General features: G+C 38.5%; 2 protein-coding genes across 2 annotated transcripts; one reads left to right on the forward strand and one right to left on the reverse strand.

The window, feature by feature from the left end:
- Positions 1–6: 6 nt before the first annotated feature.
- clrn2 (clarin 2) lies at positions 7–2663 on the reverse strand. The gene is made up of 3 exons (XM_015060162.1): positions 2159–2663; positions 1035–1214; positions 7–285 (listed from the first exon to the last, which is right to left on the reverse strand). The coding sequence occupies exons 1-3, from the start codon at positions 2409–2411 to the stop codon at positions 17–19; spliced, it is 702 nt and encodes a 233-aa protein (XP_014915648.1). The 5' UTR covers positions 2412–2663; the 3' UTR covers positions 7–16.
- Positions 2664–4388: 1725 nt separating this feature from the next.
- On the forward strand, positions 4389–14598 carry tapt1b (transmembrane anterior posterior transformation 1b). The gene is made up of 14 exons (XM_015060180.1): positions 4389–4612; positions 6250–6380; positions 6476–6594; positions 7836–7998; positions 8086–8221; positions 8864–8961; positions 9042–9111; positions 9279–9359; positions 9514–9623; positions 11167–11226; positions 12362–12430; positions 12528–12604; positions 12689–12861; positions 13985–14598. The coding sequence occupies exons 1-14, from the start codon at positions 4435–4437 to the stop codon at positions 14236–14238; spliced, it is 1719 nt and encodes a 572-aa protein (XP_014915666.1). The 5' UTR covers positions 4389–4434; the 3' UTR covers positions 14239–14598.
- The last annotated feature ends 1940 nt before the right edge of the window (positions 14599–16538 follow it).

A 16538-nucleotide genomic window follows, 5' to 3' on the forward strand; every position in this document is an offset into this window, starting at 1 on the left:
TGTGTGTGTGTGTTCTTTAGTAGAGCAGGTCCAGGGCAGAGATTGTGAGCTCTTCCGGCTTCTTGATCTCTGGTTTGGGCAACTTCATGCGACTCATAGCGACCACTCCACAAACGGCGAAGTGAGTCCCAACGCTGCCAACCCCCAGCCAGAAGGACCAGTCCAGGCTGTCATCCAGAACCTCCAGGACGAAGAGGTTCTCTCCATGGTTTGCCACCCGCTCAGTCAGACGGTGGTGCTTCACAGCTGCCAGGAAACAAAGAACCCCCAGGGCACCAAAAAGAGCTGCAAACAGAAGAAAGAACTTAATTTCCCTTCAGATTTAAATATCTATATTTATGATATCTGTATACAGTACTATGGCATACTAGGGGCATTGTAGATATAAAAAAAAAGAGGAGAAAAAAGCCTCCTAGGTTACCTTCCAGAAACCTTGGAAATTCAGACCACATGTCTCCAGAAATAAAGATCAAACTGAAATATGCCTTTTTTATGTTTCATTTGGATGAATGACTTCTTCCTCACTGACTGGCCTTTAGGTCCATGTCAGTACAGGACATGTTTCACTGTGAATAATCACTGTGTTACACCAGCTTCAGCTAAATCAGCGAAAGATTAGGGAGATGACAACGAGGCCGTCCAACCTCCAGGACTTGGGCCTCATTATCAAAGATAAATCATCAAATATCAGTGAAACCTGCAAAAGGCTAGTCAGCAACACTAAGAAGTGTTTGATTATTGTAATGCTATTAAAATTTGTTTTCATGAATTATTAATTAGTATTATTATTTTTAATGAATACACTCTTTACATCACTTTGGAGTGATGATTACCTTATTTTATATTAGACACAAACTTCTTGATTGAATAAAAAAATATTTTAAACCTAAATATTAAAGGGATTAAAAAATGTTTGGGTGTAATTGTTAGTAATTTAGTTTAAAAAATTATAAAGATAAATAAATAAATAATACAAAAAAGCCTAATAAAGGCAAAACATGTTGAAGCCAAGCAGAACAGTGCAGTGTTTTTACCAGCAATGAAGTTCCATAGGTAAAGTCCTTTGTGCCCTTTGATGCTCTGGTAGGGGACCTTGCGTGCGTTGTAAATGCAAAAGGACAGGCTGACCAGGGCAAAGCCAACTGCCCCCAGCAGGAAGAGAATCACCATCATGTGAAGACCCCCATTCAGTGTCTGCACCAGCTTTGGAAAAACTACAGAGGCGCACAGAACAGAGGGACGAGCTTAGGGAGGAAACCCTCAGATCCTTTCTTTCTTTATTCTCAGTCCAGAACCTTTTGACAGCATATTCTTTATTTGCTTGATAAACAACTTAACTTTGACCTGTGATGCATTTAAGTGAAAAAAAGCTCCTAATTTTTTTCCCAACATATGTTTATTAGTTATTTTTCCATTTTAATACAGACAAACAAGCAAAAAATAGGGAGACAGAACCAACTGCCACACAATAACATTAACATTACATTACACCAGCTCAAAAAAATAATTATATATATATATTTATATATATATATATACACATACAAAAGCTCCTAAAATTAAGCTTTTAGGAGCTTTTGTATGTGTGTATACATACAAAAGCTCTTTTTGTATGTATAAAAAATTATATCTATCTATCTATCTGATCTTAAGTGATTTTAAGTTGTTGAAGATTTTGTTTAAGCTCTGAAGCTTTTCTGTTTTCCTCCCTTTCTATATTTTTAATTAGAGATGTAGTCAAAAAAGTATTTAAGTAAGAGTAGCACTACGACATATTTTTATTTGAGTAAAAGTAAAAAAAAAAGAAAAAAAAAGCTTTTACTCATCTTTTTTAAAGTTTCATAAGTTTTACTTTGAAAGAATTTTATTGCTTGATTTTGATATTTTGTAATGCTGTTATTTACATAAATTATTCCCATTTTGGTCCTTAAAATACCAGCATTTTCATATAACTTAATATTTTGATGATGTCATTTTTAAATATTAAATGATGATTTGATCAGTTACATGACTAGCCTTTTTACCAAACGCTTTTTTACTCTTGAGTAATTTTTTGTTGACGGCTACTTTCTACTTTAACTTGAGTAAAGTTGAAGTAGTGCTACTAATGTGTACGGTACTCTCCACCTCTCTCCATTACAGTCACTTTGGATCTTACTGTATATTTTGGAGCGCCTGTTCCCGAGTCCGCACCTCTTGGTCTTTCCTCCCTGGAACAAACCGTAGTAAATGTCCCCGATAAACTGGTCCAGCTCCGGACTGGACGCGTTCACTATGTCCACCCCGGTTTTACACAGGATCCGTCCGACAACCCACCGCTCTGTGGACAGGGCCACCACCAGGAAGGCCACCGAGCCGACACACAGCGCCGAGGCCACCGAGAATGTTATTCGTTTCCACAGAGAAGGCATCTTACGAGCCCATGGTGCCCCGGGGAAGGTAAGAGGACGCCGGGCAGCGGCCGCGGGGCGGGCTCGGGGATCACCATGGGTTTATGGAGTCGTTTATCGTCTCCTCTCAGCTCGGGAAGAGTAAAGCTATGAAGCTTCATGAAAAGCCGCTGGGCCCGGCGTGATGTTGCATCTATTCATGTGTAAGTCACACGGGAGGAGAAATTGAATCTATGGGCGTCAGGGAGATCTCTTACCGGGAGAAACTCGATCCGCATCCCGGTTTCTGCGCGCGCATACACAAACAAACACACACACATTTATTCACGGGAGAAATTAACCTTTTCCAACTCCAACTTTGAATCAATCATTTCTTATGGCTTATAGTCTGAGCTCCTCAATCAGCTGTAAAATTAAACGCATTCTTAAAGTCAAATGACTTTAGGGTCGCTGATACAGCAATGACCCTAAAGGTCAACTGAAAGCATCGACTCAACATGTTGACCTGAATAATGTCCCATCCTTCATTTCTTCAATTCCTCAATTAAATTAATGATGCTTAAACTGTATTACAAACCCAGCTCTGTTGAAAAAAAGCATTTTTATTTTAGTTTTTGCCTTTTTGTTACTTTTAAAATTTCAGACCATTAAATAACTTTTATTGTCAGGCAAAATTAACCTGAGTAAATATGAATTGCAGGTTTCAAATGATTTCAGTTAGGGATCCAAATGAACTTAAAGTTAACAACTGCTATATGTCAAACAGTATGCACCGGCACATACCAACAAATACAAGACATAAAAAGAAGACATAATTACTAAATACTTTCTATCATCAATCAGGACAGTGTTTTAGATGCAAGACATATTTGATTTTAAGGTTACTGTAAAAACCTGACTTTCCCATTATGTTATTGTTTCCAACTTAAAAATGGAAACTTCTCTTTCTTTTTCCAAGTAAAACTGTACTGTTGTTTTAAAATGTCAATTAGCTTGGCAGTATTTTAAAATGTAAGAATGTTGAATTAATTGACAGCTTCTGCATAAATCCAACATTAGGGATTTGTATTATGAAGAAAAGTTTATTCTCTTCTAAAAATGTAAAACATAATCTTGTCTATTAAGAAAATACTTAAAGAATAAAACCTTGAATTTTTAAAGTATGTGTTTATTGTACAATATTTTTGGAAGAATATGAACCAAATCAGAGTAGATAAATTGCTGCCTCTTCTGAAGAGACCTGGGTCCTGCTACAGTGCTTTGTGATTAAATCACCTTTCTCTAGAGACTCAGCTTGGAGTAGGGTGAGGAGTGCCAATATTCTATGGATTCACAAAATAATAATGCCAAATATATCTTTGTAAATAAACAAATCCACTTTAATGAACTTTAAAAGAAATTAGGATATTTGAAAATAATTGAAAATAATCCCTATATCCCAACACATGGTATGTGATATGGTATATATCCACTATGTAAGAAAATTAAGAAAATATATTTTACACAGAGAGAAATATTATGATTTTTTTTTTTTCCTTTTTGTTGTCAAAGAAAATATATTGAGAGGTAAACAATAAACTACACATTCTAATGGTCATTGTCATGGTAAAAAAAGAAGATTTTTCTTTTCAGTCTATATTTTTTAGGACAAAGACCCAATAAAGAGCTATTTCACCAAAGCAGTAAGAAGACATAAGACCAAAATTGAACAAAAGTAAAAGTAAAATTTCTGCTGAATACTCTGCAAAAACGTCTAAACCACTTCTTGGTCACTGATCACTAGTCAGTCTCAGTGTTGTAAACACTGACTCTTTTCATTTGAGGAGTTACAAAGTCCTTTATGGGCAGAAAAATCCCCCCATAATTTTTAGCGTGTATTTTGATCAAACTAACTGTGAGCAGTCATCAGGTTTTGAAGATTCAGGTAGAAGTCAACAAAAACTTTGGCGACACCTTCTGGTAAAATGGTGAAGATGCAGTGCGTGGTGACGTCACGGCGCGTTGCGCAGTCTCCCTGGCAGCAGCTGAGGCCGTTTTGTCGAAGATGGCGGATTCGCTGTCGACAGGTCTGGTAGAGGAGAAGGAAAATGAGAAAGAGGACAAGGAGAGAGCCACCAAGGCCGTTAACGTGGACCTGAATAAAAAGAAAGACGAAGTTGCTGACACGCGGGGGTTTCATGATAAAAATGGCGGCGCTAGAGGCCAAAAAGGCAACCTGTCAGGTGAGAGTCAGCCTGGTTTCTATAATTTCACTAAACAAACAGGCTGCTGGAGCTGTTGTTTCTATTTGTCAACAAGCACTTACACGCATATTTGCTCCTTGCATTATAGCAAAGACATTCAGCTCTCAGTTTAAATGAATTTCAGTGACGTGGAGCTGTGCAGCAGTGTCTAGTCAGATGCAGCAGTTGTGTTTACCACACTGAGATTGACCAAAACAATACAAAGACCTATCCGGTGGCGATGCACCTAAGTATTATGTATTTTATCACAGCGGTTTCTGGTAACAAATTGATGTAAAGGTGCAGGTCAGGCTGCTTGCGTCTTCGTTTTGCTGGATGTAGATACATTGCGCAGGCGCATTAGCAAGCTTTTTCACATAAGCGTTTGTGTGCAAAGTGTTAGTTTTTAATTGCAGCAAATCGTATGAATCAACGAGTAATTATCAGTGTCCTTGTCTATGAATTTCGTCTGTCCAAAATCGGAGTGAACGTGCCTGGTTCCTTCGTTCGTGCTGCATTCATTACATTACACCTTGTAATTCTGTGACAGGCGTTGCTTTGTCTGTGGCTTTTTTCACGTTTCTTTACAAGGTCCAAAAACTACAGCATGCATTCTCTACAGAATTGAGTTCGTGAATGCACACAATGAATTGAAAAATCATTTTCGATAACTAAATTCAAAAAGTAAAGTTTTCATATGTAGAAATATTGCACAGATATTTACATACTTTAAGTGGCTATATCTGTTAATTTTGATTTTTACTATATTTAATGTTTTGGGAAATTATGTATTACACATAACCAATATATATTGAAACATGACCACAATGTGATTCAGAAACCAATCTTTCTATCCAAACGGTCTACAGATTATGTTTAAGTTATGTGACTGAAAACGGGAGAAGACAGCGTAAACAAATGTAACATTAATTTGAAACAATGCTGTAAGGTTCTGTTCTGTACCAAATTCCATCAGTTTATATTTAAACAAAAATAGGTTGGGGAAAAATTCTGTAACTTAAATGAGCAGTATTTAAGTTAGTTTAACGGCTTGGCTTTTTCTTAAGTAAATATAAAACAAGAATTATCCAAAATATAGTATTTTACTGAAAACTAAGCAGACTAAAATCAATTTTTGAGCATTTTAAAATGTTTCAGAATTCCCAGAACTATGAATTGCAATTCTTACAATAATTTTTTTTTCTTTCTGCACCTTCCCTCCAGATCATAAAACATATTTGGTTTTATGACCTGGAGCTGCCACCCTGTTGTCACAAAGAAAGAGAAAAAGCTCCACTAGCAGCAGGAGTATTCACAGCCATGAGAATTTTTGAAGCACAGTTTGGAGGAGACTGGAAGTCTGAGCTTCAAGAGCTGCCAAGCACAGATATTTCCAGGATATGGGAGCTGTCACATTCCTTTTGTTAATCTACTCTTTAACTAGATCAGATGAATGTAAATTTAGCATTTCATTTAGAAATTGATGCTCATGTATTAAGTGTTATCAGAAGAAGGTCACATCTTATCTAACCAGCTCATGGTGGCTTCTGAAGAAGACCTGATGAAGGAATTTATTTAATTTCTAATGTCCATTTTTCTTCCTTTAATTATTTATATGTCTGTGTGATTACTTCCAGATCTGTCTCTGGTCAGATTCATAACCACTGAGCTAACCAGAGGCTACTTTCTGGAACACAATGAGGCCAAATACACGGAGCGCAGAGAGAGGGTCTACACCTGCCTCCGCATCCCCAAAGAGCTGGAGAAGGTAAGCATACGAGCTCCAGAGAAGTCCATCATCGATCACTCCCACCAGAGTTAAACACACACGTTTACATGTCCATCTGTCGCCTCTCCCTGCAGCTGATGACTTTCGGCTTCTTCCTCTGTCTGGATACATTTCTGTACGTGTTCACCCTCCTGCCACTCCGAGTGATTCTGGCCCTTTTGCGACTCCTGACTGTGCCATGCTGCGGCCTCGGGTAATCTGCACTAATAGCTGTGGGGAATGAGACAGGTTGAAGCCAAACTCAATGGGTAATAAGCAGATACTAAAGTGAAACCAGATATAGATGTTTAAAGAGGCAGTGTTATGTAAAATCAAATTTTTTTTAGCTTCACATCATGTTCTAATGTTATCCCATCATCAAAAACATACCTGGAGTGTTGCCTTGATTCTTTCATGGTTGTTTGAGAAATCTTCTAAGGCTCTGCCTGACAGTGCAGTCCTCTCCTGCTCCTATAGACTAGCCAGCAGCAATTAGCAAACACCTGTTGGAACTACGCATCTGCTTAGCTCATCATACAAACTAAGTGTCAGTGAAATGCTGGTAAACACGTTGTTAAAGGGTTAATAGAGGAGCCATGTATTGATGACTTCCTGGACGCAGAGTTTCAGAAAGAGAAGGAGTCTTTAAAGAGACAGAGGCCCAATTTCCAGGCGTTAAATAACAAAGTTAAATTTCTTTTAACTCGTTTTTGATATACATATAGAGCATTTTTATGATAACTGAAGGCAACATAGTTAGCCTACTTGATTGTGCTATCAAATGGCACTTTGTGCCTTGAAAACACATAATACTGCCCCTTTAAGCAAAATAAATAAGACAGAAGATTAAGCGATGCTGTAAGTTTGAAATATGTTATTATTTTACATCTGCAGGTATATAATTTGCAGATGATTTTAATACAGATTTATTGAAAATTTTCCACATATTGTCTTGTCACAAGTCAATGACTGGACCTCAACATTCCTGCTCTAGCACATAAAATGCCATTCAAATACATTTAAGTTTGTAGGGATAACATGAGCAGGTGTGGAAAAACTCCAACACTTCAGATACTTTTGCAAAGCAGAATCATTTATAGTTATTAATGGGGATTTTTTTTACATTGTAAGTCTTTAGGAAAGTATTTAATTGTCTATAAAAGTGACTTTTTTTCTATATCTTATATGTTTGATTAAATCTAGTATCTATACTATTCATACTATTTGAAAGTTGTAAGTAAAAGCGCATTGAAATTTTGGCAACGTTTTCCCGTGGCAATATTTACATGTAGTGCAATGATAATTTTAACCACCAGAGGGCAGCAGAGGGTACAACTCATTCAGTTTGATTATATAATAATAAGCAGCATTTTGTGGCTCTTGCGTTTTGAATTTTAGCTTGGATTTTTTCCATCATGTAACATTCTGTTTCCTTTAATGTTTTCTGGGCTCCAGCGGCTCCCGTTTACTGCAGCCTGCCCAGGTGTGCGACGTCCTGAAGGGCTTCATCATGGTGCTGTGCTACTCAATGATGAGCTACGTGGATTACTCCATGATGTACCATCTGATCCGGGGACAGTCCGTCATCAAACTCTACATCATCTACAACATGTTGGAGGTAGAGTCACATGGTTGTCTCTGGGTTCTGGCTTTGTCTGCTGATTTCACATCCACCCACTGATTTGCTGTCGGTGCTTTACGTCAGGTTGCAGATCGCCTCTTCTCATCGTTTGGCCAAGACATCCTGGATGCTCTGTACTGGACCGCCACCGAGCCCAAGGAGAAGAAGAGAGCACACATAGGAGTGATTCCTCACTTCCTCATGGCTGTTCTCTACGTCTGTATCCTCACTGGGACTGACCTCTAAGAGTCCACCACACTGAGATGAAAACAGACTTAATGTAGTAATATTTGCCGGACTGCACTCTATCTGGATTATTAAAAATAACAATCTTTATGTGTTAGTTAATGGACTAGTTGTCCGAAGGACAGTTTGAGTGGAACAGCTTAGAAACACACACCAGCCTTTCATTGCTGAATGCAGTTTGTATTTTTGAAGCCAAATGATCATGTTCTCATTTTTATTCTGATCTGAATGGAGCATTTTCATCTGTTTTACACCATTTAAGGGTTTCTACAGTCTGGAAAACCAGAACACTCTACAAGTCATAGTTACATCTGAGTATGATTGGAAAAGGATAACAAATATGAAACATTTATTTCCCATATTCATTCCTTCCTTACTTACTTCTTTCATTTTTTCCTTCTTTTTTCCTTTGTTCTCCCTTTCTTTTTAACCCTTTTCTTCCTACCTGTCTTTTTCTGTCCTTCCTTCCTTCCTTGCTTTCTTGCTTCCTTACTTACTTACATACATACATACATATATATTCATAGTAAACTTTTGTATTTAGAATAAGTGTTACTGTTGGGATTCATCTTGTGTTTTACCTCAAACCAGTTTTCCTCAGCTGTTACTGATCTAGTCCTTCATGCCATTCTCATCATGGTTCAGGCTACGACACTGAATGTAGCCTTCAACTCCCATAACAAGTCTCTGCTCACCATAATGATGTCAAACAACGTGAGTGTAACTGTTTTCAATATTTACTCTTAAAAACTCGCTGCAGCAGAACGACTGAAGCTCTGATTTTGTTTCCCCAGTTTGTGGAAATCAAAGGAAGCGTGTTTAAGAAGTTTGAAAAGAACAACCTGTTCCAGATGTCCAACAGCGGTAAGTCGGAAGTCATTGGAGCCTCCGCACTAAAATCACACGTTTGAGATATTTTTATCCTCCCCTCTTTAACCTGATTTAATCCAAGGTAAATTTCTGGGATCGCGCTCAGCGGCAGTGGGCAGAAAGTAGGTTAATCCAGGATTGATTTGTTTTGTTTCCCACAGACATAAAGGAGAGGTTCACCAACTACATCCTCCTGCTCATTGTCTGTCTGAGAAACATGGAGCAGTTTTCATGGAATCCCGGTAACTAATATCAGCTCAGAATGCACGCAGCATGACACAGCTCCCAGCACAGATCCATTTTCCTTCTGCTTCAGCCCTTAACACAAACTTCCTTTCTCATCAGCCTACGTATCTGAATAATTATACTGATTTCAGCTTCCTGTGTTTGTCTTAGACCACTTCTGGGTCCTGTTCCCAGACGTAGTCATGGTGATCACATCAGAGGTGGCAGTGGATGTTGTCAAGCACGCCTTCATCACCAAGTTCAATGACATCAGTGCTGACGTGAGTCCCCTAATGTCTCGTTAGCCGGTTATTTACAGTCACTGATAAAAAATAATTTAAATCAGATTTAAATCAGAGATGGGTTTGAAAATGATTTGATCCTCAGGAAGCTGGTGTGTTTAGAAATGGCACTAGAGAGTGGAGTGATAGTGTTACAGGCAGTTTCTGGAGCGTCTGTCAGTTATCAGAGGATTGACTGTCATATAATTCTACAATTTGACATTCCAGAAATAAATTTGCTCAATAGAAACATGACAAATTTGAAAATAAAAACAAATTTTTTGATTAAAAAGTCTTGGCACTAGCATGAGGTGTTTTTTTTTTTTTGTTGTTTTTTTTTGGCTGTAGCAGAATTGGTTTATTTTGCAAAAGTTGAATGGAAACACTTTTTTAGCATCACACAAGTCACATAATCAATAACCGGATGCTGCCACTTGCGCAAACCGTGAAGAAAAAGATTTTTTTAATGACTTATCACAAGAACAAACTTATTCACATGTGACTTTAATTCCGTTTTTTTTAGTTATGTTGTGTTTTTTTCGACATTGGTGGAAAATGTACAAAGTTTACACACATTTGCAATGGAAGCGCAGCTGATGTTGCAGTTATGCAACGAAAACCAAATTATTTTGTTTTCAGCGGCATGTTGTCCACTCTTGTTAACACAACCCCTCTGATGAACTTTCATCCCACCCTGCATGTGAAACTGTTGTGTGATTGGTCAGAATTTTGTTCACGTTTGTTCACTCAGAAAAGTTCGATAACAATGTTGTGCAATGTGCATCTCACTGTGTATCTGCTGCTTCTGTTTGACCAAAACACTCAGCCTCTCACCAATGCCTTCCGTTATTCTGTTTCTGATAATATGGCAAATAAAATGGGATGTCCCAATAGGGCTTTTTTTTTGTCACAGAGTCCTTTGATTTAGCGTATGTGTGATTCCATAGCAACCCAAGCAAAGCTCCAGCATGTTTGGTCAGCTGGTTTTGCCACTGTATGCGCTGTACAATGGCTGTTAGAAAACAAAAGTGTTTTGTCGTTGATTTACCATCCAGAAACCACTTGCTGTATTCTTGTTGCTGGTTGTAAATTGTTGTGAGGTGTATTTTATCACTCAGGTGTTTCTTTAACCCAACCTCCAAAACCTCAACCTGACCTGGATCATTTTTGTCTCTGTGTTTCTTCTCCTCTTCCACCTTCCGTAAATGTTCTGTTTCCTCTCTCTCACTCATGCGTATTTCAGTCTGAAACAGGATCTGCCTTCAGCTGAGCCACCTTCTTTGCACTCATTTCGATGTTGGTGGTTTTTACACCTCCTACCTTCCTTCCTGGTTTTTGTTAAAGCAGGATTTTACTAGATTATTTCACACTGTTAAATCCAACCACACTTTTTTTTACACCCACTTTCACTTTCTGCAACAAACATCTCTCTGCCATCACTTTTTAGACACACATACCTTCTGTTGGCTGTTTTAACGGAGCATTTGGTTATTTGTGGGTTTGTTGACTGAGAACTATCGGTTCTCTCTGTTTGTGTTCCCAGGTGTACGGAGAATACAGAGCCAGCCTCGCCTTCGACCTCGTCAGCAGCCGACAGAAAAACGTGAGTCAAACAACTTGAACTAGCAGCTGTCTTTACACCGATGTTCAAATCTTTTTCATATCGTAGGAATCATTTTGGATTGTACTGTATTTGTGGGGAGGTGGCATAATGACGGACCTCTCAGTATTAGTAGGGGAGCAAAATGTGAATTGGGGGCAGTGCAAAAAATTGTTGCTTTTCTGTAGAGTTTAAATATTTCACAGCCAGTTATATTGATGGTATGATTCCTCTGGACCAGATTTTTGCAATTATTTTTATTGCCACTTTAATGGACTCTAAATACATAAAGAAAATATGTACTTTTAGTTGGTAAGAGTTATTGAAGAAATAAGCACATCTGACCAAGTTTAGATGCATAAAATAACTTAAATTCCAGTCAGAGGTCACGCCAGGCTTTTTCATTTTCTGTAATTTTGACTGACTGGGTCAACAAAATCCCCTAATTTTCTATATTTGCCTGCCAGTTTTTAAAATGATAGTAATGACATATTAAAATGCATAAAATTTTATTCGGCTTAATTAATATTCAACAGGCTTGCAGCGTCGCAAAGGGACGACACGCTAAATGTGCACAGCCTTCGTATACACAGCCAAAAAAGACAAAGACGACTTTTCTTTCCACTTTTGTAAACCACCAAAAATACCAACATGGACAAAATTATGTTTTACTGCACAACACCTACAGCCAGAACTGCTTAGAACGGTTTTTCTACAAAGTACTATCTCTGGGGGGAGGGGGGGGGGCTGACTACAAACACACCACACCTTTCAGATTTTTACTGGTGAAAACTTAGAAAGACATTTATTGATTTCTTTCTCTTTCATAATGAAGCACTGCATGGTTTTGGTTCATCATATAATTTCCCATAAAATGCACAGATATTTGTGGTTATAATTTAACAAATGAGGGAAAAAACTTGTACTATAAAACTATTTTAATCCTCATAGGAACAACTTTAAAAAGCTGCATTAACTTTTTAACCTGTAGTTTGTGGATATTAAACACAATTGCATGTTTCTGATTGCAGATTGAATTTTAACTGTTTTCTCACATTTCTGTCCAACAGAACAAAGTTAGATTTGTCATTGGAGTCAGAAGTTAAACGAGGCTTTTCTGTTCTGAAAATGTTTGCAGGCTTACACCGACTACAGCGACTCCGTATCCAGAAGAATGGGCTTCATTCCACTTCCCTTGGCTCTGCTGGTCCGTCATTCGATACGTACACATAAACATAGAGTACCATATTACATTTTTACAGTGTTGCATGGTTCCAGCTGTTTTTTTCTGTTTCCATTTTCAGCTGATCAGAGTGGTGACGAGCTCAGTGAAGATCCAGGGTTCACTCTCCTTCATGTGTGTGCTGCTGTTTTACTTGGGGTAAATATGAAATATAACGTTGTCGCTTGTTATGCTTTCGCACGTTTGCGTCGTACTCTCATATTTTTTTGTCGTTGCGAGCAGGATGATCACGCTCAAGGTGCTCAACAGCATCGTTCTCCTTGGAACATCCTGCATGTTTGTCAAAGAGGCCAAGATGGAGGAGAAGCTGTTCGACCCGCCTCCGTCTGTCGCCTCCAGCCGTGCTAACTCCAGAGCCAACCGCAGCAAAAACACTTACACTGCAGCGCCACAAGGTTAGACAGCTACTCTCTGGGTTATACAGCAGCACATGCAATTAAAAGGGTGAAATTGACTTTTTTGAGCTTTGCACCTCATCAAACAGGTATGTTTTAATCTTCCATGGCTGTGCAAAATGCCTTGGTGAACCTAGCTTCCTATGGTTTCCAAGTTTCTGCCTCAAAGAGCAGCCATCCTCCATGACTCCCTCACTCAGCTCCTTCAGACTATCCACTATTTTCTTACACCCTTGTCCTTACTGGGGTCAGAGGAGGTGCTGGTGCTTTCAAGCGAGACATTTTGGTCAGGTTGCCAGTCGCAGAGTAACACAGACAGGACAAACAACCACGCACACACAATCACATGTTTTTGGACTGTGGGAGGAAACCGGAGTACCCAGAGAGAACCCACACATGCACAGGGAGAACATGCAAACTCCTTGCAGAAAGATCTCTGGCTGGGAATCGAATCCAGGACCTTCTTGCTGCAAGGCAACAGTTTCACCAACTGCGCCACTGTGCAGCCCGATCCTTCAGAGTAGCCTGCACATCTGCTGAGCTCATTATAGGAGCTACTTCTCAGTGAAACGCTGGTAAAAACGTTGTTAAAGGGTTAATAGAGGAGGAAAGAACATGACATTCTTAAAGAGACAGATGCCCAATTTCAAGGTGTTAAATTGCAAATTGAAGTTTCATTTAAGACATATTTGATATGCATGTATATATAAGTTATATCAAAAGTTAACATAGTTGCTTGACTGTTATAAAATTATACTGTCACTGGAAAACATATAATACTGCCCATTTAAAATTTATGATTATTTTTATTAACTTAAAAAAGTAGAGTGTCAAATTAGAAAATGATTCATTATAATTTATTTTGATGGGCCTGTTGGACTCACCAGTATTTGTACCAAAAACTGTTTATTTCCTTACTTTCTCCACTTAGATGTACTGATATTGAAGAGGTTTTGTGTCGTGCGAGAGCACGCAACTGCTTCAAAACCTGAATTCTTTCAAGGTTTTTTTTTTACACATCTTTGTCTACATTAAGATATTTGATACCCAATAGCTACCAAAGGAATTTCACAGTGTGAATATTTCTGTGCCATTAAACTCTTAAACACTTTCTCATCAACAGAGCCTACGTCAGACAGAGCAGGAGTATCACTGACACCGGGTGTTTCTCCACCCACAGAAAAACCAGAGGGCACCTCCTCCGCCATCCCAAAGAGCGACTCGGACACATTCCTGACGACGCCAGACGAGGACGACGAGGACAAAATTCTAAACAATGACATGGGGCTGGAAGGAGACGGACTCAAACACAGAACGCCCAAGAAAGACTTGCTGGAGATAGACCGATTCACCATCTGCGGGAACCGGATAGACTGACCGCTGAAGGGAACCCCAGCCCATGTCCAGGGATCTGACGAGGGTCACGGAGCGTGCTCAGACCCGACTCGCACTTATGCACCTGACTCTTGGAGTATTTATTTATTTATTACTGGCAAAAACCAACCCAGGCATCAAGCTGTTACATCAGACGTTTCCAGACGGGTGCTGCAAGAACACCAGGAAACAACCAAACGGAGAATAAAACCACTGAAAGGAAATCCAGTCTGGATTGTTGGAGCATTGCAGCTGGACTGTGAGGTTGTGTGTGTTTCAAAAGCACAATTATTCCTAGAACAAAGAGTGATTTTTTTTTTTTTTTTAATAGAACAAAAGTTGTCAGATGTCGACTTTTTATTTAGAAAAAAATCTGACAAGTTTATCTCTTTAAAGTATGTTTTTTTTATTGAAAATGTTGGATGTTTTTGTTTCTAAATTTTAAACCTTAAGCTGCGCATAAAGGCATTCTGCAGACACTGGCGCCAACCCGTTCAGAAGGACTGATGCAAACAAGCCTCCGAGCTCATCGGCTTCATTTCTCTGGGGAGTTTTAGTGTGAGATCGTCTGTGTGGGTCTTCTCTTTCTTTTAACATCACTGGGAGGACCGTGTGAAGGCGTTTGTTTGCAGATTATTTTTTTATTTTTTTCGCTAAGGGGAGATTTAAGTTTCCACAGTCGTATAACTATGGCAGCAACATTGTCGCTGAGCATGTTGGAAACGTTGATCTTATCCGTAAATTTGCGACTGAGATTCCTGCTAAAAGAAATGAATAACTTTGATCATTTTAAGCATTTCAGCTGTTCAAACCAGCGTGGAGTTCATGTCTGCTGTCGCTCGCCAGCTCTGACTCGTGAAGACGTGTCCTGTTAATCAGCTGTTTGTGAACCAGTTGACCCAAATTGCTGTGAAATCTGCTGTTAATCAGTTGATTACGTGAAGTCGCCACAGGCCTTTCTGCTTCCTCTCATTTACCGCCATCAGCTCCTACGTTCGTTTTAATACTACGTTTGGTGGTATTAAAATCTGACCATTTTAATACCAGCAACATTAAAACAGGTCTTCCTTATTAGTTTTCTTTAACTTACACTGCATTGCTAAACCATGTATAAATCTTTAACTTTTTTACATTTGTCATGTCAGACTTGGATTTTGGGGGAGATTTTATCCGGTAGACAAACATAATGTGAAGTAACAGGGAAAAAAAATAAGGTCTTTAAAGGGACAGTGTTGTGTAAAATCACATTTTTTGAGCTTAATAGAGGAGCCATGTTGTAATGCCTTCCTGAAGGCGGAGTTTCAGAAAGAGCAGGAGCTTTTTAAAGAGACAGAGGCCAAGTTTCAAGGCATTAAATTGCAAAGTCAAATTTATTCCAAGTCATATTTGAAATAAATATGACTTTTTTAGATTTTTTATAACAACTGAAGGTAACCGAGTTACTCAGTTGTGCCACTTTTTGCCTGGAAAATACTTAATACTGTCCCTTTAACATTTTTTGCTCTAACAAATTAGAAAAGTGTGACTTGTGTTTGTCTTCAGCCCCACAGAGTTCAAACCTTTCTGGAACCACCTTCTGCAGTTATGGCTGCACCTCTTTTCTCCATCAGATTTTCTCATCTGGACACCGAAATGTTTGGCCGCTAATATTTGCAACTTAGTTCAAATTTATTCAGACTGGATGGAGAATCTCTGAACAATCTATTCTGTGATCCTGCCACAGATTTACAATTGAGAGGGGTTTTTTTTACAACATATTTTTATCTGTACCTCACTATGATGCTGCCTTCAAACTTCAAAAATACATGAGTTCTGCAATAATTTCAAAATTTGTTGCTCTTTTTCTTCCACTTTGCAATTATGCTGTTGGTCTGATACATGAAATCCCAAATGAAACACACGTAAGAATGTGGCTGCAGTGTGACTAAAGATAGTTTAGAAGTATTAGTTATTTTTGGATGGCACTGCATTTATATATTTCAAAGAAATGTTTTTTCTTTGAAATATATAAAGTAATGTTCTGCTAATATTTTATAAGCAGAACATTACTGAGAAATGAGGTTGATGAGAGGTAGAAATAATCTGAGTTAATCCAAGTCAACACAGGCCAGCTGAAATTTGAGGAGAAACTTTCCAAACATTAAAACAAGTGTGACAGGTCATCTCTGATCAGTGGACAACAGGGCAACAGACAAGTGATCTATTTCAATAGATTATACATCTCATAGGATATAACATTTTTTGCCATAATTTATTTTATTTTTTTTCTACCAAAATAACTTTTGGCAAAAAAAAAAAAAAAA

The sequence above is a fragment of the Poecilia latipinna genome, unplaced genomic scaffold, assembly GCF_001443285.1.
Source record: "Poecilia latipinna isolate Pla-1442-1.1 unplaced genomic scaffold, P_latipinna-1.0 Scaffold1691, whole genome shotgun sequence".
Classification (NCBI taxonomy): domain Eukaryota; kingdom Metazoa; phylum Chordata; class Actinopteri; order Cyprinodontiformes; family Poeciliidae; genus Poecilia; species Poecilia latipinna.